We start from the raw sequence: 20684 nt of genomic DNA, 5'->3' as shown, positions 1-20684 counted from the left end.
GGGAACTCACCGAGACCAGCTGGCCTGGGTCTGGAAAAGCCTGGGACAAAACCGGACTCTCTGAACATAACGGACAATGAGGACTACTGAGAACTCAAGAACAATGGCAATGGGTTTCTGATCCTACTGCACGTACTGGCTTTGTGGGAGCCTAGGCAGTTTGGATGCTCAACTTACTAGACCTGGATGGAGGTGGGGGGTTCCCTGGATTTCCCACAGGACAGGGAACCCTGATTGCTTTTCGGGCTGAGGGGGGGACTTAATTAGGGGAGGGGGAGGGAAATGGGAGGCGGTGGCTGGGAAGAGACAGAAATCTTTAATAAATAAATAAATTTAAAATTAAAAAAAAACAAAAGCAAAAAAGTGTTTCCTTTATAAGAATTTCTTATATGGTGTATCTTTACAGCAATAGACACCATAACTAAGATACTCTGAGAGGAGAGGCAGTCGTTTTATATGTGACATGAAAGTAAATTTCCTTTGTAGTTATAAAGGAAAGTGTCATTATACCTTATTTCATGAAAAAATCACAACCACATAAAGCAGAGTGTGCCTCAGTAGTGACACCTGCCTGTCGTGCACAAAACCCCAGAGTCCACCTGTCACAACATGAGCTATAATGCACACTGTAGTTTCACACTGCGGGGGGAGGGGTGCAGTTAGGAGTCTAAAGTCATCTGAAGACTCGCCTGGCCTGGAGATCTTGTCTCAAACAAAAGACCCACTCCCAAAATAAAAATGAAAACCAATAAATGACAAATTGAGGTGTTTTTATGCAAGAGATGATAAATGACACATTTCTTCAATATGGAAAATCTTACAATGGCAGGATACAGATACGAGCTGGCATTTCATGGAAAAGTACAAATGGAAAAACAAGGAAGAAGAATGAAAACAATGGTCCTTATTACAAAGAAATGAAGGTTAAGGGAACTGGAGAAATGGCCCAGCACTTCAGACTGCTTAGTCCTGCAGGGGAGGAGTTTAGCACCCACACCAGAGGCTCACAACCACCCGTGCCTCCAGCTCCGTGGGATCTGACACCCCCTTCTGGACCATGGGCACCCATGGGACCTGACACCCCCTTCTGGACCATGGGCACCCATGGGACCTGACACCCCCTTCTGGACCATGGGCACAGCAATTCCCATGCGCAGACATATACTGGATCTAAATCTTAGTTTCTTCTTTTGGTTTTTTGAGACAGGGTTTCTTTGTGTCGTCCTGTCTGTCCAGGAACTCTCTCCATAGACCAGGTTGGCCTCCAACACAGAGATCTTCGTGCCTCTGCCTCCTGAGTGCTGGGACTAAAGGCTAACTGTTTTTAAGATATGAAATAAAGATTAAAATGAGTCTATAGTTGACGCAGGCAGATACCTGTGCTAAGCAGTGTCAGAATAAACTGGGACCTTAGGGTGAAATGGCACTGGCAGCCTCCCCAGGTTTAGTGCACCCTGATTTCTCCTCACCCCGTACAGATGGCCCTTAACAAGAATTTAGTAAACAGCGCAGGAAAATTCCTTGTAATTACGGAAGCTTTCCACTAGATGTCAGGGTTGTTCCACACACAGAAGGCGACAGGCACGCAGGTCTCATCTAAGCCACTCGAGGCGGGTGTTAAAATGTGCCGCTGTGTAAAATGTAGCTGTGTCACAGCGCACTTTGAAAAACCACATTTCTTCAAATTTTAAAAAGTGTCTTCGTCTAAAGAGATTTCCTCTAAAACTGGGTAGACTTCCACAGTCTTAATTTGGTGGCTTTTAAAGCGCCGGCGGAGTTGTGAACGAACCTTAGGACAGTTGAGGGGAGCGCATAGGAGGTCGACCTGACTGGTATCCGGGGCTTCAGGGGTCTTCCAAGCTGAATGTTTTGTAAATGCTGTCATTCAGAGTCGTCCTATCACTGGCAAGTCCGAATATCTCAGGAGGCCACAGGCCCCAGCTGATACGCACCTTAACACAATCCATAGAGTCAAGCGGATCATACCTAACTCATAAATACATACACATGCTTTATGCCAATCTAAAATAAACAGGCACAAATGCACACTGACTAGATATCACTCATTTCAGTATTAATAGACCCATCACTAAAGCAGATACTGAAATCGGCTGCTGATGAAACATGAGAGTTTCTTGTACACATGAGGCTAAGTAATTATAAAGCTGGGCAACAAGAACTTCTTTCAGGACAGAAACAGAGATTAGACAGGGCTACAGAAGCGGTGCCTACCGAGTGCACGGTCATATCATAAAGATCCTCTACCATACCGTACTCAGCCTCCACACGGCATGGCTGGGCTAGCTCCTGCCTCAGCTTGGTATGCCAGACTTCGTTGACTCCCCCTGGGAACTGCACTGGGAGAAGGAAGGTCCTACAGAAGAGACCAAGGAACACCAACAGGGAGTTTCAGATGCCAACCCAAAGCCACCCTGCCATCAGGCCAGAGGCTAGCATCAGAGAGTTCTCCCCATTTCATAGGTTCCCTGCTCTGTCCTCTCCAAAATAAAAGAGAGATGGTCCAATGCCGCATGGATGGGCATTTATTTTTGAGACAGAGTGCTCCTGTGTATCCCAAGTTGGGCTTCAACTAGTAATCCTCCTGCATCAGGCTCCCGAGTGTTGGGGTTACAGGAACAAGTCAGTGTGCTGCCATGCCCAGGTTGCATGTATCTTATACAACACTAAGTTCATTTTCTGTTCTAGTCCAAGGCCTTGCAACTGTTGCCTCTCAACCGCATTCTCCACTGATCTTTGCTCTCAGAGATCCCGTATTTATGAATTAGCCTTCTTATAAAATAATCTGTTTATGACCTGAGTCAATGCACACTGTGCTTTCATAGCTGAGATCAGACATCTGCAGAGTTGAAAACATTTCTGTGGGTGCCAAACTCTGGATTCCAGTGAGGGACCAACAAGCAAGCTCTGCCTTTCTATCTCAGCTCTCACACTAAGAATAAACATCTTTTCTGTGGTTATAAACATGCTTAGTGCTGTGTTTCCATGCTTTTGTGTGGTGTGTATATGAGTGTGTGTGGTGTGAGTGTGTGGTGTGGTGTGGTGTGTGGGAGGATGTGTGTCTTTGGTATGGTGTGGTGTGTATGTGTTATGTGTTTCTGGTATGCAGAGAGTGGGTGTGCGGCCGTGTGGTCTGTGTGTGTGGTGTGTGAGAGGTTGGGGGTGAGGGAGGTGTGTGTGTAGTATGTGTGGAGGGTTGCTGCATGGGTGTGTGTGGTACATAAGAGAGTATGCATGTGTGTGTGAGTGTGTGTGTGTGTGTGTGTGTTGATTTTGCTAAGAGTCCCGTCCCCAGGATAACGTGGGATTGCTGCGCAGTGTTCACAAGCAGAAGACTGTGTACGTATAAAGGGAAAATGAATGTATTATGTAACTTTGCTCTTTTATTGACTCATAGGGCTGCCGACTGTGAGCTGTGTTCGTAAGTCAACACTGCTCATACATAAGGCATTTTTAAACAGAAGCACACCTACAACAGTCTGAACGAATCAACTGATTAAAATTTAACCAGAGGTTCCCAGGCATCTCCTGAGTGCAATGGTTCAGGGTTTGCTAATTTGGCATTGTGGTGACCACATAACATTAACGGCCACAAAATAATGAAAACAGGCTATTTAGGCAGAATCTCCTAAGTTGGCTTGGGGCACATGATCTAACTGTATGCAATGGTGGGGATCTGTATTGGCTCCCTGCCCTCTTCTGTGGGGGACTGCACAACTGATCACGGTAACACTGAAGATTTGGTGTCTGTGCAGGAGTTTGTCAACTTGACACAAGCTAGAGTCATCAGACAGGAGGGACCCTCAGCTGAGAAAACGCCTCCATAGGATTGGGCTGTAGGCACGCCTGCAGATCATGTTCTTAACTAGTAATTGATGGGGAGGGCCCGCTGTGGGTGGTGCCATTGTTGGGATGGTGGGCTTGAGTTCTGTGAGAAAGCAGGCTGAGCAAGCCATGGAGAACAAGCCAGGCAGAGCACTCCTTCATGGCCTCTGCCTCGGTTTCTGCCTCCAGGTTCCTACCCTGCTTGAGTTCCCACCCTGACTTTCTTTGATGATGAATTGTGATATAGAAGCATAAGTCAAATAAAGCCTTTCCTCCCCAACTTACCTTTTGGTCATGGTGTTATATGGCAGCAATAGAAACCAAAGGACACCTTCTATTTTGTAAGTTGGTGCCTCAATATCATTCTTTGAAACTGATGAGCAATGAAGGCATAGTTCTTTGGTTGCAAATATCTGGGGATCTGTGGTTTTGATAATGGGAACGGGGAAATCCTCCATAATAGCTACAAGGGAACACGAACACACACACACACACACACACACACACACACACACACACACACACACACATTTGAATCTCGTGATCTTTCTATTCACTTCATTTCCACTGACTTGCTTGTCTAATAGAATCGTTAAAATATGACAACATTATAGGCAATAGCTAACATTAAGAGGTCTGCTTACTGTCTTCATCTCCACTACCGCTGATGTTATAGGCATAAGGAGCTATGAGGAGCCTGGTGATGGCAAGATGATACAGGCCGCAGCTTCCTGTAAAGAGATCTGTTTTTCCAAAGATATGTATTTTTGTGACGAGCACTGATCTCAACGGGGGCTGACTACACAGATTTGCTTGTCTGAGTAATCATTATAATTAAAGTACACTCTTCCTGCACGTCTTTCCTACACCCCGGCGATGCCTAACCTTCACAATTGCACCAGTAGGTAGCTGAGATTGTACTGGCTGAAGCTGAGAGCAGGGTTGCTGTGGGACATGTAGCCTTTGCGCTGCACAGTATGTGTGGGAAGCAGTTTGGACAGAATCCCAAATCTGCATGGCTCCAAAGCTTGTGTGTTGCTTTCCTCAGAATGTCTTCACATAAATAGTCCACATACTTTATGTATCCCTGGTCAAAATGAAAATTCATGGCCTCTTCTGAGATAAATGTTTTAGGGCAGTAATCAGAATATTGCAGCAAGGTTCCCTGTTGCAGGTTGTGTGACTGTACAGGTTTTTATTACGTTTTTAAAAGATTTTTGATAATCTTACATACGAGTACTGTGTGTACACCATTTCCACCCCCCTCTGCCTCCTTCTTTGCCCCCCCAAAGTCATCACCTCTTTTTCTTTTTTTATAATTTATTTTTATCTTACGTGCATTTTGTTTTGCCAGCATACATGTCTGTGTGAGGACGCCAGCCCCCCTGGAGCTGGAGTTACAGACAGTTGTGAACCACCATGTGGGTGCTGGGAACTGAACTCAGGATCTCTGGAAGAGCAGCTAGTGCTCTTAACCACTGAGCCATCTCTCCAGCCCCCCTCTTTTTCTTTTTAAATGGGATTATAATATAATAAGATGAAACAAAAACACATCAGAACTGAACAAAATAAGCAAACATGAAGAACCCAAGAAAAGCCACAAGAGAGAGACCTTCTCATTTACACATTCAGGAATCTCGTAAAAACAGTAAACTGGAAGCCATAACATTTACACAAAGGGCCTGAAGGGTAAAAAGAGAGAAGAAAAAAAATACATATAATAAAAATAATAGGATAAAATAGAAGAGTTTGAGGCCAGCCTGGTGTACAAGAGCTAGTTCCAGGACAGGAACCAAAAAAGCTACAGAGAAACCCTGTCTCGAAAATTCAAAAAAAAAAAAAGAACCCTGACATGATGCGGCAAGGAACCTCTAAAGATGCCATCGAGTTCCTTTTCTATTGGCCATTTATGGTTAAGCATGCGGTCTATGTGAAACTTGCTTGAACAAAATTAAAGTTTCACTTGCAATTAGAGATCACTTCTGAATTAGGGCCGGGGCTGTGTCCACTTCCTCCAGCTCTCGAACCCCATCTGCTGCAGACCTGTGCAGGCTGCCTGTGTGCTGTCTCAGCCTTTGTGAGTTCAAATGTGCACTGACCGTGGGGATTAGAGGCCTTGTCTCCTTGGTGTCCTCCAGCCCGGCTCTTACTCTTTCTGCCTATTTTGCAGGGTCCACCGAGACCTGAGAGGAGGGTTTGCAGAAGCTTCTTTGATGAGGGCTGAACGAGGTACTGTTTATTAGGAATCATTTCATTGATACTTTTTTTTAAAATAGAATTTGGTTTTACCCTAGCTCCCTGGTCTCAAGTTCTTGGTCATCCAAGCAATTGTCAGGTATGAATTCCTTCTCATGGTGTGGGCCTCAAATCAAATCAGATATTAGTTGATTTCTCCCACAAACTTTGTGCCCCCAGGACATCTTGCAGACAGGACAGCACTGTAGATCAAAGGGTTGATGGCTGGGTTGGTGTCTAGGTTTCTCCTTTGGTAGCCTGCAGAGTACCCGTACCAAAGACGTTAGAATACAGAGGTGAAGGTTCCATGTAGGCAACGGCTTGACACAACCACCGTGTTCAGTGAATTGTGTAGCTGCTGTCCTCAGTAATGGGGCCTTGCAGTTTGTGGACAGCAACCTACAGTCTTGACAACAGCCTTGGTTGTGGGCAGGGTTCCCATGGGACCCCTTTGACTGACGACTTAATTAGATGTAACCCAATCCTGGTATTGGAAGCTTCATTTGGTGACGAGATGACTCTGTCTCCTCAGTATTTGGTGATTTCACTTAGATCACCGTCATACGTATATATTTTAGGAAACCTCTACTTCATTACGTTTCCAACTACCCCTCACATGGCCCTTAAATTTTAGCTGTCTCTCTCTGTATTCCCTCCCTCATCCTCCTTTCCTTCCCCCTTCCCATCTGACCCTCCTGTTCCAGTCTGCTCTTCCCCATCCATCCAAACTATCTTTTTCATTTTCCCTGAAAGTTCTATCTGCTCCACCCTCCCCTCCCCACCTTCCCTCACTCTATACCTAACCTCTGTGTTCTGTAGCTTGGTTATTACTAATGTAGCTAATATCCACATATAAGCAAATACCATATTTGTTTTTCTGCACCTGGGTTACCTCACTCAGGATGACTTTTCATAATTCCATCCATTTCCCTGTGACTTTCATGAGATTTCATTTATTGTTGTTTGGTTTTTCAAGACAGGGTTTCTCTGTAGCCCTGGCTGTCCTGGTACTCACTCTATAGATCAGGCTGGCCTCAAATTCAATTGATCCACCTGCCTCTGCCTCCTGAGTGCTGGGATTAAAGGCGTGCATCCGTAGCTGAATAAAACTCCATTGTGTAAATTTACATTTTCTTTATTCATGCATCTGTTGAGGGACATCTAGGTTGTTTCCGATTTCTGACCATTTTGAATAGAGCAGCAATGAACCTGGTTGAGCAAGTGTCTCTGAGGTAGGATGAAGCATCTTTTGTGTATATGTACAAGAGTGTTATAGCTGGATCTTAAGGTAGACTGATCTCCATCTTCAGACAAACTGTCATATTGACGTCTATAGTGGTTGTCCAAGTTTGAAGTCCTACCAGCAATAGATGAATGTTTCCGTTACTCCACATCCTTGCCAGTATGAGCTGTCATTTTTTAAAAATTGATCTTAGGCATTCTGATGGGTGTATGATGAAATCTCAAAGTAGTTTTGATTTGCATTTCCCTGATGGCTAAGGTGGTGAACATTCAAGTGTTCTTCAGAGATACCTGCTTGGCCATACTCGTTGCTGCTATATTCACAATAGCCAGAAAGTAGAAACAACCAAAAAGTCCTTAAACTGTGATTCCACAAAGCTCAGGAAGCTGTCCTGCCCTCATGTCACAAAGCCCCCAAAGAGAGCGCCGGTAGAGATGGGGACGTGTGTAGTAGCGCTTCTATTTGGCATTGGCATTCATGCTAGTGCCGTTCACTGTTAATTTCTTTGGCAGTCTGAGTGCTTTTGTTTCTAAAATAGATTGCAGAGGCATCTGTCAAAACAAAACAAAACAAAAAAAAAAAAGCATTTCAACATAGAAACACAGGCTGCCAGACTCGTAACACGTAACTGATGATGGTAGGGCTTTTACCAAAAAAAAAAAAAAAAACAAACAAAAATAAAACACTTCAAAATCAAATAACCAAAAAAACCCCCAAAAAACCAAAGTCAGGACAACTTTGTTCTTTGCCATGTAAATGTATTTATACTTACCTGCTTTTAGCTCTTTGAATAAGTGGAATTTGCATCCATCATTCACTTTTGGGTGCAGATTTCCTTTGAGCCGAGCTATGGAGAATTCTCCCTTACCACAAGGTGTCAGGAATGATGTCTTCTGTTCTTTGCCCAAGCCTATTTTACCTAGCTAATACCATTGGCCCTGTGGTTCTCCCACTAATCTCATCCTCTCCTACCAAGGGTGCTCAGTGTCCTCTCTGGGGTGTGAAACCCTCTGATTTAGTGTTAGGAAAGCAATGAGATTAAATGTCGTGTACTGAAGGATGTCTCTGCTTCCTTCTCCACCACCTTAGCTCTTTTAGTGTAAGAAAGCTAGTCACCTTAACCGCTAATGAGTTTGTATCGTAAGAAAGCTAGTCAACTCAACTGCTAATGAGTTTGTATCATAAGAAAGCTAGTCAACTCAACTGCTAATGAGTTTGTATCATAAGAAAGCTAGTCAACTCAACTGCTAATGAGTTTGTATCATAAGAAAGCTAGTCAACTCAACCGCTAATGAGTTTGTATCGTAAGAAAGCTAGTCAACTCAACTGCTAATGAGTTTGTATCATAAGAAAGCTAGTCAACTCAACCGCTAATGAGTTTGTATCATAAGAAAGCTAGTCACCTTAACCGCTAATGAGTTTGTATCGTAAGAAAGCTAGTCAACTGCTAATGAGTTCTAGAATAAACTATTATCGTCTTCCAGCTGAGAAAATAGCCGTGGTACTTTCAAATGAGTGACTGCAGATACAGGTGTTTGGATAAAAAGTTATGTATTTTAAAAATAAGAATTGCACTGGGCAGTGGTGGTGCACGCCTTTAATCCCAGCACTCAGGAGGCAGAGGCAGGTGGATCTGTGAGTTCGAGGCCAGCCTGGTCTATAAGAGCTAGTTCCAGGACAGGCATCAAAAACTACAGAGAAACTCTGTCTTGGGGGGGAAAAATTGCTTCCCGCTCCTGTAGTGGCAGTGTAGCTGGCCACAAACATGGGTGTGAGGGGATGGCTGCTATAATGCTGAGTAGCAGAGACCACCTAAATTTTATTATTTCCTTATTAACTCATCTGAAACTCAGCAATTTAATTTCTTCTGGGCAGGAGTATGCTGGTAAATGTGCAATAATCAGAGGAAAGGACACTGACTTGTAGCACTTGGTAATTTCAGAGGCACAAATGCTCCCTCCATGACCAATTTCAAGCCACCAACTTGTCACTCTTCCGTATATTGGGAAGCAATGCACAGTACGTCGGTTTTCAGAGACCACTACCTGGCACCAGCATTCCACTGCTTACCTTTGAGCTCTTAAAGCAGCCAGAGCGTGGTGTGGTGGCACCCCTTAATCCCAACACCCAGGGGGCAGAAGTAGGCATGTCTCTGTGAGTTCAAGCCTGGTTTTTGCGGTCAGAGGTGACGCTGGACAAGGTGAGCCTTCTAGGCACCTGCTGACCCCAGAGGAGGGCTGCCGGGTCTCGGGGCTGCCTTTTGGCCTTTCCACTCCACAGGTTTATTTTCTAGAAATACAGGCAAGAAAAAGCATATGGCAGGGGCCGGGCTGGTGGTTCAGCAGTTTGGAATACTGATTGTTTTTCCAGAGGACTCTTGTTTGATTCCCAACATCCACGTGGCAGCTCACACTGTCAGTAACTCCTGTTTCAGGGGATCTGATGTCTTCTTTTGGCCTCTGAAGGCTCCAGGCACGCAAGAGATTCTCTACATACATAAAAATAAAAGCATTGGGGAAGAGAACCCCACTTAAAAGATGTTGGTGCCCGATCTTGATTTATCAATGATTTTTATACCTTTTTTTATTAACTGTAAGAAGTAACTTCTTGTCATTTCTATCAGTGTGATCATACAGCTGACTCTAAGAAGTAACTTCCTGTCATTTCTATCGGTGTGATCATACAGCTGACTCTACTCAGTGGGCACAAACTCGACTATTATTTACTGTGAAGCTCAGGGTTTCAGATTTGCCTAGTGGGAGCTCCTTGACTTGGCTGCTGTGTAACTGACTGTACCTTCAGGGTGCTCACAGCAGGTGTGCTGGGCTCCAGCATTTTTCTTGCCTCAACACTGAAATAGCTGTTTTTTGAAGAGATCCTATGCACATCCTGATAACAGACGCAATGATGTGTATTCTTACTTCTGGCTAAAACCCAGACTCCTGTGATCTGGTTAGCATAAAATGCTCTCTAGCACTTGCTCACCTTCGGCGAGTCTGTGGAACTGAGTGCAGATTAGTACGCTTTAGTATCATTAGCCGGGATGCTCGTGACTCCCTACTTCTAGATCCTAGTCCACAGTCTTTAGGAGTGCCTTAATTTCACTGACATATATTTGGAAAACATTTCTCAAAATGTTTTACCTTAAAGCTGAGAAAAGAACCGAGACAAACTTGTAAAAATACATCTTTTAATAACCATGAGGCAGCACACCACGCCCACTGAGGTTTTTACCGTGTGGTTTACAGCACACACTAGCCATCACAGGGCACATAGACAAGCAGAGTGAATTGATTCTTTTCTGAAGCTGGACAACACAAGCCTGGTGTCCCATCTCACATTTGAGGCTGTGGACCAAGCTGGCTCCTTAGAAGGCCTATAAAATGAACAGCTTTTAAACAACAAAAGAAGTTATCCACCCCATCTCACATGGCCCCAGGAGTGCTCAAGTGGCCTGGAAGGACTGTAGTGTCTGCTTTCCTTTGATGGCTTTACAAAATAGCTATTTATGCCAAACCTGCAACACCAAAATGACAATAGAAACAGCTGTTTCTCTTCCTGAGTGAATTCATAATAAATACTAATTAAAGGCTATAGATGATGATGCCAAAGACTCTCCTAAGAAAGCTTCACGTTTGCAGTGCAACCCTGGGAGCCGCAAACTGTCGTGTTCTCACTGCTGAGTGAGTCAGTCCGCTTGCTTTCTTTTCCTCTTTTTTAAGTTTTTCGAGACAGTGTCTCACTGTATACCTCAGACCAGCTTGGAACTTGCTATGGAGACCAGGATGTCCAGAGAGATGCACCTGTCTCTGCCTCCTGAGTACTGGAATTAATGTCAAAAGCCACCATGCTTGGCCCTACTTTTAACTCTTTATACTACAACCAAGGGATGGTGGAATTCTTGGCCCTTTTGAACAACAGTTTAGTGAGAGAAACACTAAGATTAACTAACAAAAAAGAAAAACTAATACTAATCTTGAAAACCAGCTGCCGTTTTCTTGGAATGATCAACACTTAGCGATATCTATGAATGAGAAGAGCCAGAGGTGATAAAGATTCAAAGCGATAATTTAAAAAACCATAGATGTGCATGCTTTGTAATGACAGCATTTAAAAATTATACAAACGGCTTTACTTGCCTACATGAAGTAGTGTTGGACTTAGGGAAAACTACTACACATCTCTATAGAAATACTCAGATTTGCAAAAGAGGCATCATGAACTGTTTATCACAAAATCAGCCACTTGTAAAAATCTGTAACTATAATATACCACAATCCTTACACAGTGCTAGTACACTGAAATTATACCAGTTGAGCAGCTCAAACCACCAAGAGTTAAGACCAACAACTCTGAATGTTACTTAGTGTTACTTTAGTATCAACATGCTTTCTTCCACTTGATATCACATCAGGAGACATTTTTAAAACCCGTCTCTCTCTAATGCATCGTCTTAATCTCCGAGGTAGAAAGGACACAGTTTAATCTCTCCACTGCCTTCCTGTTCTCCTTATCTGAAACTGTTATCAGGTCGATCTCTGTGTCCAGGACATTGCTGCTGGTGTGCCATAGGCTGGCTGTGCCAGGCAGGCACGGCTCAGCTGAAATATTTTCCTGGATCAACGCTTGAGAAGTCCACCAGCTGCCAGGAAGAGCAGCCTCTCGGCTGGTTGTCAGGTTGTCAGTTATCAGTCTGATCTGTATTAGACCAGAATTTCCACAGACGTAGCTACATCCTCCTCTGCGTGTCCCCCAGCGCAGTACCCGAGCGCGCGCGAGGCAGACTAAGGGCCGGCTGGGAGGGAGGGAGCAGGAGCTGAGCGGTCCAGCTGCCACCATGCACATCACTCATTGACACAGGAGCCACCACGTGACTCTTATGCCATCACTAAGGCTCCTGTGCCCTGCCATGTAGGTCTCAAAGGCAACCATTTGGCTTCAACAACCTTTTGCTCACTTGTCTTAGCCGCTAAGCTTGTGCAGGGCACGAGGACTACCTGACTGATGGGAATCTGGAAAGGATTTTATCTTTCCTGTCACTTGGCACATTTCAGCTCCAACAATATAACTCTAACTAAAAATTCTGGTGCGCTAGATGTGGGTGGGCATGGCTGCAGTCATTGCTCAGGAGGCAGACAGGAGGACGGTGAAAAGTCTGAGGGCAGCCCGGTCTAGAGAGAGCAAGAGCCTGTCTGAAAACCAAAAAAGAAGTCAAATGTTAACCTTACTCTGACATCATTTAAAATGATGTCACTTTCCACTGATACGAGGTAGAAGATAGTAATCTTCAGTATACTGGTGCCTATGCAATTAGTCCTAAGAGAGAACAAAATTATACCCTCGAGCTAGCAGAGTCCTGGAGATGAACTGCAATCCTCTCCTGACTGGAATTCCTTGCACTTAACTGCTCCTCTCGGTCTAAGTCATCAGAGACAAACAGGGTCAAGCACAAGAGCACTGTGTCTCGCCATGCTATTCTATCACAGGCATCAACGGGGAGGCTGAACCCCTTCTAGGATTAGGAGCAAGAAAGAAGGAATGTTTCACATTGAGAAGAACGTAATAGAGACCTCATAAAATCTAGCAGCATTTCATTCTACCAAGATATATAAATTTGGCTCCACTGACTAGTCAAGAACAAAGGAAAAGGCTCTTTACGCAGGGGACCGTGAGGCCACAATAGGGACTTGACGGTTAACTCTATCTCTGTTAAGTGCTGTGTGAAACTACTGGAATGTCGATCTCTATGGCGGAGAGGCGGGAGCGCGATGAGTAGGGCTGAGAGTAAGTGTGCATACTGGGAGGATGAGAGGACAGCGGCTGCCAGAAGGGCGACGACAGAGATTTGCACGCGCAGTACCAAATGAACAGAAGAAGAGCAGTCATAAACAGACCCCCCGAGCTAGCGATAGTGACAAACACCGCATAGTCAAAGGCAAAGACCGGCTCAAACTTCCTGTTGAGGTGAGTGTTATAAAAGATGGCCCAGATGGATGGGGCGAGGCTCACAGTGCCGGCCAGGAAAAACAGGAGTCCAGACACCAGATGGCAGCCTGCACTATTGACCAGACACTTGGCCAGTTTGATGTTAGGCACCGAGGAGTTGAAGGCCGTGTTACACATTCCAATCAGACAGAGTAGCAAGGCACCCATTGCGATCAGGATGCTGAGAGGCAGGGCAAACTGGAGGACACGCAGGTCCAGCTGGTCCACAGACAGGTACCAGGTGTGGTCGTACATCAGGCAGTCACTGCTTCCATCGTACCGGACACACTTCACCCACAGGCCGGTGTACACGGTCAGGTTCTTCTCGTTTCTGTTGAACGTGATGAGTCTCAGTTTCCTCCAGTTGGGAAGCAGAGTCCCTGCGAAGAGGCCTGCCACAGAGGCAATGCCACACAGGAAGGAGAGCACGGTGGCCGCATGCACATCTCGGCAGCCCATGGCAGGTCAGCGTGAGCAGTCCGGTCAAACTAGGGGTGACACAGGGGGCAGATCAGGCACAGCAGGAGAGAGCAGAGCTACAAGGGCCACTGCCTGGCAGCATCAGTTCTGCAGAGCTTGCCGGCTCCTAGCCCTTCTGAGGCAGGGGGACTACAGTAAGTCTGAGGCCAGCCTGGTCTCTACAGTGAGCCCTAAACCAGACCCCACCCCACCCCTCTGGAAAGAAAGAGAGGAAGGAGGGAGGGAGGGAGGGAGGGAAGAAGATGGAATTTCATCTCCTCCCTGTACGACAGGAATGCACATCAGTGTGTGTCCCAGGTCGGGCGCACACACACACACATGCATACACACACACACATGCACACACACACACATGCATACACACACATGCACATGCACACACACACATGCACACACACATGCATACACACACACTTTGTCATCACTGTGTCACACACACACATGCACACACATGCACACGCACACACACATGCACACACATGCACACGCGCACACACACATGCACACGCACACACACATGTGCGCGCACATGCACACGCACACACACATGCACACGCACGCACACACATGTACACGCACACACACATGCACACACACATATGCACACACACATGCACACGCACGCACACACATGCACACACACACGCACACACACACACTTTGTCATCACTGTGTCACACAACAACTAAAAGTTTTGGCCACAATCGTTTTTTTCTTTCAAAATTAACTTGAGTAACATCACACCTAAAATTTTCTTTGTTGTTAATATTCATTTGGCATACATACATGGGCCAATCTGCATATTAGGTGTACAATGAAAAGGCAGACATTAAGCATGAATAATTCAATTTACAGCAGGAGCTAGAACACTCAACAACGAATAGCCGGCTACAAGTGCTAGAGATTGAGCGTAAGCGCCCCAGCAAACAAACAGCGAGACTCAGGCAGCAGGGGAGTAAGGGGTCTGCAAAGGCACGGAGAAAGCATGGCAGAACAGCAGGCTGTTAAGAACTGACTCTGGACCACACAAGATGGACAGACATTCTCTGTGCCTTTAGTCTGCATCCGCAAAATGGGTATGAAAGCAGTGTCTACCTCACAGGTTCCCCCAGGGATCCAATGTGTTTGTGTAACAGCAGATGCTTAGAAAAGGGGGATGCGGTGTGTGAAGACGCTCAGCGACTGCCTTTGTGTGTGACCGTACCCAGGCACACCGGAGAGCTTTGAGCAAGGTGTGCTGAACAAATGCTCAATGAGGAAAAGGATAACACATCTCACTGCTATAATTCGACACGTCAGGAAATTATCAGAAGTGGAATGAGCTCATCTCCAGGGAAATCAGGCAAGCAGAACAGGAGAACAAAGTCCTGGGTTTCTGCTCACCCACCTTCTGGCTGATTCAATTTGATCCAAGTGCTTTTCAGGGAAATCTCTAGACTTGGTGGTTACAGAGCTATTAACGTTTGTGGACGATCAATGGAGATTCTGAAGTAGAACACCTCTCTCTGCTGATGCTATTGTAACAGAAACAACAGCAAGCCTTTTCTTGCTTCTCAAAGTAGTAGGCTGTATTCTTTTCTCTGGTATAATTAACTATATAAACCAGTATCTGATTCAGATTTAAATTTTTTTTGAGAGTTTGCAGTGATCTCAAAGCACTACTCAAGTATATTTTCCAAGGAGGCCACAGAGCAGACAAATTCTCATGGCTACATTTCCTTTTCTTGTTATTTAAAGCAAGGTGAAGGGGTGAAGTTGAGAGTAACTTTTATTTCTGATACATTATCATGGTGCTCACAGAATCCATTATCTTTTCCAAAAGCAAATATTCTCTACTGAGATGGCACAAGAACATTCCCAGAAGCCAGGATCAGAAAGATAACAGTGATAAAATGCCAAGAAACTAGGTTAGCACGTGTCTCAGCAAGCAGGTACAATGTTCTTTAGAAAACTATGCTACATGCATAAGTTATAGAGTCATACAAATTAGGAAGAGTTTTACTAGCAGAAATTCTATGTCTGTGTATTCAAATAGTAACACATTATTAAGTGTATAATATGAAAATCAAGTTTGGCCATGGATGGCCTTAACTTAAGAGTAAAGAGGGCGGTTCTAAGTTTCCCAGAGTTACTAGCTACCACCTGTGCTGCCTTCTGTTAGTGTCAGAAGCTACAACTGTCCCAGGAAATTTTCAGAATAAAATGACAGATTATAGTTTAGTTTTCACACAGGTAAAAAAAAAATCCTCCTCTCTTGCTTAATTTTAGCACAAAGGATGAACACTTTGGTGCAGGTTTGAGAATGCTTGCATTAGGAATGCTTACTGCTGCCAAGCTCCAGAATTCGGTTCCAGGAGTGTTTTGACCTGTTTTCCCCCATATACGATGAGTACAAGCATAGCGCCAGGCATACAATTCATTCCAGGGTTATATGAATGCATAGTGGGCCCTGTACCAAGACCATATAAAGTAGTTCACAGATGTGGGCTAGACAAAGAAATGGCTATGACTTGTTCAACAAATGTCTTTTGTTGCATGTGGCACAAATGGAAGACACTCAGGTCACTGGTCTAGTGTGCTAATAAAACATGCTGCCCCATACAAACTCAAAATACTGACGGTTAATCAACTGCATAATTGCTGTGTATTACGTGAACATTGTTATATATTAAGCAACATAAGCCAGTAAACCATTTATTAAAAAGTTATTGCCCTGGGTTAGAGAAAGACTGAGCAATAAGAAGGAGGTTATTCCTGTTTCTTCTAAAGCTCCAAGACTCCTTCAGCTACTCCTCTCAAACTCTTCACTCAACTACAGGTCCATCCCTGCTTCCAGAAATGGGAACAAATACTTACAATTTCAAAGTAATCAGTATCTCTCCAAACAGTGTCCTGTGCCACTGAGTCCTGCAACCCAAAGGCAACGGGGAACAGGATCAGTATATGCAGTTATTCATCCTCTCCTGTAACCCTTAGCCTACAAACAACACTAATGAAGATGGGCAGAGCTACATTTACTGCAGTCCTGGTGTACTGAACCACACCCTGCTTCAAGTCAACGTAAGTTTTGCATCAGTTCTCTGAGCTTGCCATGGTGAGACAGCAAGGACTAAAAGTTTTAAACGGAGTCAACAAAGATACCATAAAAAGTGTTTCAGGAGCAGAATATGCGCAATCTCCAGCCTCAACCCCAGTGCTGAAGTTAATGTCGAGCATCTCACAGCTTCCTCTGGTGATTTCACTTTTTGTCCTGTTATTAACACTACGTATCTACAATCTGATGTCTTACTCCACTTGAGATAACATTTTACAGGGCGATGGGAAAATGATATATTTCGTTTGAAAACTGAAAATACTGCTGTCTTCCAGATTAGGACTCTTCATGTGTGAGAGAGGAAAAAGATTTCTACTCTTGTGCTTTGTCAATCAGCTCTACATCCAGAATATTTTTTCTTGAGACTTAGTTCCGACTGTGGCTTCATTTCTTTCCTCTCAGTAGCTTCCCCTTTCCTGAATAATAAAGACTCTGAGTCAAAGCTTCCCACAGTTCCACCACCCAGCTTCCACCCCAGTTCTAGGTCTCTCCTAGGCCACTCTCACCTTGCAGACCTCACAGTCTATGCAAGCACTCTGCCTTTCCGTTCACCTGTCCAATTTTCCCACTTCTGAATTTAATTAAGAGCTTGGCCACATGCTAATCCTCCACACTTTTTAAAAGCTTTATTTTCATTTGCTGTGTATGGATGTTTTGCCTGCATGTATGCCCCACACGCAAACAGTATCTGCCAAGGCCAGAAGAGGGTGCACCTGGAGTTATAGCTGGTTGTGAGCTGCCGCTGTGTGTGCTGGGAACCAAACCAGGTCCTCTGCAAGAGCAGGAGGTGCTCTAAACTGCTAAGCCAGCTCTCCAAAGCTCTAAGACCTTGTGTAGTCCCTGCCTATCCTTTGTTTACCTGATGTCAGTCATCTTGTGAGGGAAACCAACCGAACCCTCTCGCTTTCTGAACTATGGCCTTCCTCCAACCCTGGCTGCAGGATGTGAGCAGCACTCTGACTTTCTCTTCGGCAGCGGTGAGAATGCCTCCCACTCCTGGTTCACATACTCTTCTTTCCCACAGACTGAACTTCAGGCCAGAGATCCTGGCTTTGTCCCTGGTGTTTGCTACAGGCACACGGGAGGAAGTCTATTACTCGTTGACTGAAGGAGGAAATGCATAGCTGTCCATACGTGTCTAGCTGGGCTACAGAGAAAATGACAGCCTTGGTTTAGTGTAAATTCCGTTCACTTCACTTGGGACAAGTCACCACACCTTGCTCCCGGAGGCACTGGGGCTGTTTCTAGATCGTGTGCTTGTTTCCTGCTCCTTAGCAGCCAAAAGTCTCTCTAATTTTGTAAAATGAAAAACAAAAGCATTTTCCTAGCAATGATGACAGTTCTGGAGTGGTTACTGACCAAATAAAATACTCTGTTCCAAAACTACCACTCCACATCTGTCACCCATGCCAGAGGGACTTTCAGAGAAGAACATCTGGTACACAAATGTTATCAATGATATCACCTGGAATAAAAAATATTTTCAAAAGGATGTTTTCTCTTGCTTTGAAGAGAGTCCAAAGAAGGCTGATGCAAAACAATGGCTAAGAGCTTTGGGAATTCACGAATCCATTATAATTGTTTTCAGGGACAATTCCAAGAAATCACTTCAAAAGAATGTATGTCTCATAGTCACTAAATTAATTCTTGATGTTAACAATGGCCATCCGTTCTATCTATAATTTGGGTTTTCCTGGAAACCGGAACCAGTAATCACTGTACCACAAGGGTTCTATACTGCTATTTTGTTGAAGAAAATCACTGCTCCCGGCTGAGACAGCAGAAGAAGGGAGACGTTCTATAAGCAAAGGACACACTCACCTGTTAGTGCGCCTGCACCTCCAGAATCAGATGAAACAGGTGCACAGCTGCACACAAAGCAGAGATAATGCGGGCCTACGGAAACAGGAAAGGCTCCAAATTACCACAGCACTTTTCTAGAAACTAGAGAAGCAGAAAAAAAATAGCAATCATCTAGACTTAATAAAATGCTACATCAGAAAAGGCAAGCAATACGTTTTTCAAAAGGAGAGTGTAAGGTTGAGAATGTAGCTCAGTGCTAGGATGCTCGCCCACCATGCAGAAAGCCCTAGGTTCAATCACCAGCACCACTACAAAGCAAACAAAACAAAAACAACACAGGTGATCGATTCTTATAGTCGCTGTTAGATGTGAGTCCCAAAAGAAAAATAACACTCGCTTTGTGATTTGAAAGTTCAGGATAATTAAGGCTAAAAATAAAAATCACTTTACTGGGTTAGTAATCTATGAAAAAAAATTAATGGCTTTTTTTTTCTAAGATTCAGTTCACAGCTATCATGAAATAATGAGAACGATGAAGAAACTATACAACTGTCTTGGAACGAAAGAAATTCATTGTTTTTAAAGTGTTTTAAAAAATGGTGCTCACAAAACCAGACAAAATGGATCTGCATTGTTCATCGTGAAATTTGCGACCAGAATATTCTTTTTTAGTTTATGCCTTAAGCTATCATCCTTGGCTCAACCTGCCATTTCAGGAAGTTTCCCTATCTATAAACAGGAGTGACTTCCTTTTAAATACTACTTAGCTCAAACAGGTAGGCTGAGTGAAAACTCATAAACGCCCGCGAGCTTCCTGGGTCGAGGCGTTTATCACTGGTCGCATTCCAGTAATTGCGCAGGATGTGGCTGGGTGCTGACTTGGGTCAAGGTTCCCCACTCCCGTCCACGATTCTTGAACTGATACCAAGCATGCAAGCGTGACTGCTTCACAATCAGAAGGGCCCATCTGACATCAATGACACCACTGGGACCCCTGGAGACCTCTTCCAGGGCGGTCACCGAGGGTGGCAGTGGTGTGCTGCGGGGACTGTCCCTCCCCTCCCCCGGTGGAGCCGCGTCCTCAGGAGACCCCGAGCGGTCGCGCAGGGAAAGGGGCGGCAGCGCGCAGCCAATGGGGAGAGCCCGCCACACGCGCTCGCGGTGCGTGGGGACCGCCGCGGGTCAGCGTTACACAACCGGGCGCGTCAGCCGCTGCCGCGAAAATAGCAACCGCAGCTCGCGCCTCCACCCCCGCCCCCCCCCCCCCCCCCCGCCCCCCGTCTCCCCAGCAGCGCGGCCCCGCATTTCCATGCTCCTCGGAAGGGATGAAAATGTTTTAGCGCTCGACCAAATACCTCCTCAGCCAGTTTCCCCAGCCGCTCATGTGGGCAGCGTTTAAAATGCCGGCTCGCCGCCACTTGGCCGTTCCACACGACACCCTCCAACAACTTGCAGAAGACTCCGAGACGGAGCTCCCTGACCACACCTACCGGGTCCTCACGGCCCGAGCACCGTGCTCGCCCACTCGGAGCAGCCTCTGGCCGCGCCTCCCTCCGCGGTCGCGGAAGTGCGTCCCGGCGAAGCCGCCCCAGCGGCTTCAGGGAGCCAGTCAGGCTCTTCCCGGGCCCTGCTCAGGAACACCTTGCGGCACGGAACTACAGTTCCCAGCATCCATCGGGCCGCGGGCCGCAGGCCATATCCCGCGACCACCTCCTCCTTCCGGTCCCGCCTCCCTTGCTTCCTCTTGCTCCGTTATTGCCTGGTTTAGGAACTGGCTTATAATGCCGTCATGCACATGCGTGAGAAGCGAAATCGAGAATCGCTAGAGTACTTAATCAAATACAGTACATGCAAAAGAATAACCACACAAGTTTACAAGGGGCCCTTTGCATGTTACTTTTGTGGTTATCTAACAACAGGCAAAAGATAATCTACTGCAATTAGGTAATTAATCTAACTTCACTCTTCCACACATCAACTATCCTCTCTCTTCTTCTCTTA

At 45.4% G+C, this 20684-nt stretch overlaps 1 protein-coding gene across 4 annotated transcripts; it reads right to left on the bottom strand.

Annotated features, from left to right (window-relative positions):
- Positions 1-10504: 10504 nt before the first annotated feature.
- On the bottom strand, positions 10505-20316 carry LOC121434779 (claudin-12). Of its 4 annotated transcripts, none has more exons than XM_041633754.1 (4): positions 20174-20316; positions 18702-18776; positions 16643-16693; positions 10505-13794 (listed from the first exon to the last, which is right to left on the bottom strand). In XM_041633754.1, exon 4 carries the CDS (start codon positions 13763-13765, stop codon positions 13031-13033), a length of 735 nt encoding a protein of 244 aa, XP_041489688.1. In that variant the 5' UTR covers positions 13766-13794; positions 16643-16693; positions 18702-18776; positions 20174-20316; the 3' UTR covers positions 10505-13030. The 4 variants fall into 4 exon arrangements, with proteins under 4 accessions (XP_041489688.1, XP_041489686.1, XP_041489689.1 ...); XM_041633752.1 differs by having other exon boundaries at positions 20039-20176; XM_041633755.1 differs by lacking the exon at positions 16643-16693 and having other exon boundaries at positions 20039-20176.
- Positions 20317-20684: the final 368 nt, after the last annotated feature.

The sequence above is a fragment of the Microtus oregoni genome, unplaced genomic scaffold (assembly GCF_018167655.1).
Source record: "Microtus oregoni isolate MIOR12 unplaced genomic scaffold, Mior012 000044F_ref0000062, whole genome shotgun sequence".
Classification (NCBI taxonomy): Eukaryota; Metazoa; Chordata; class Mammalia; order Rodentia; family Cricetidae; genus Microtus; species Microtus oregoni.
This window is presented reverse-complemented; position numbering and strand designations above follow the sequence as displayed.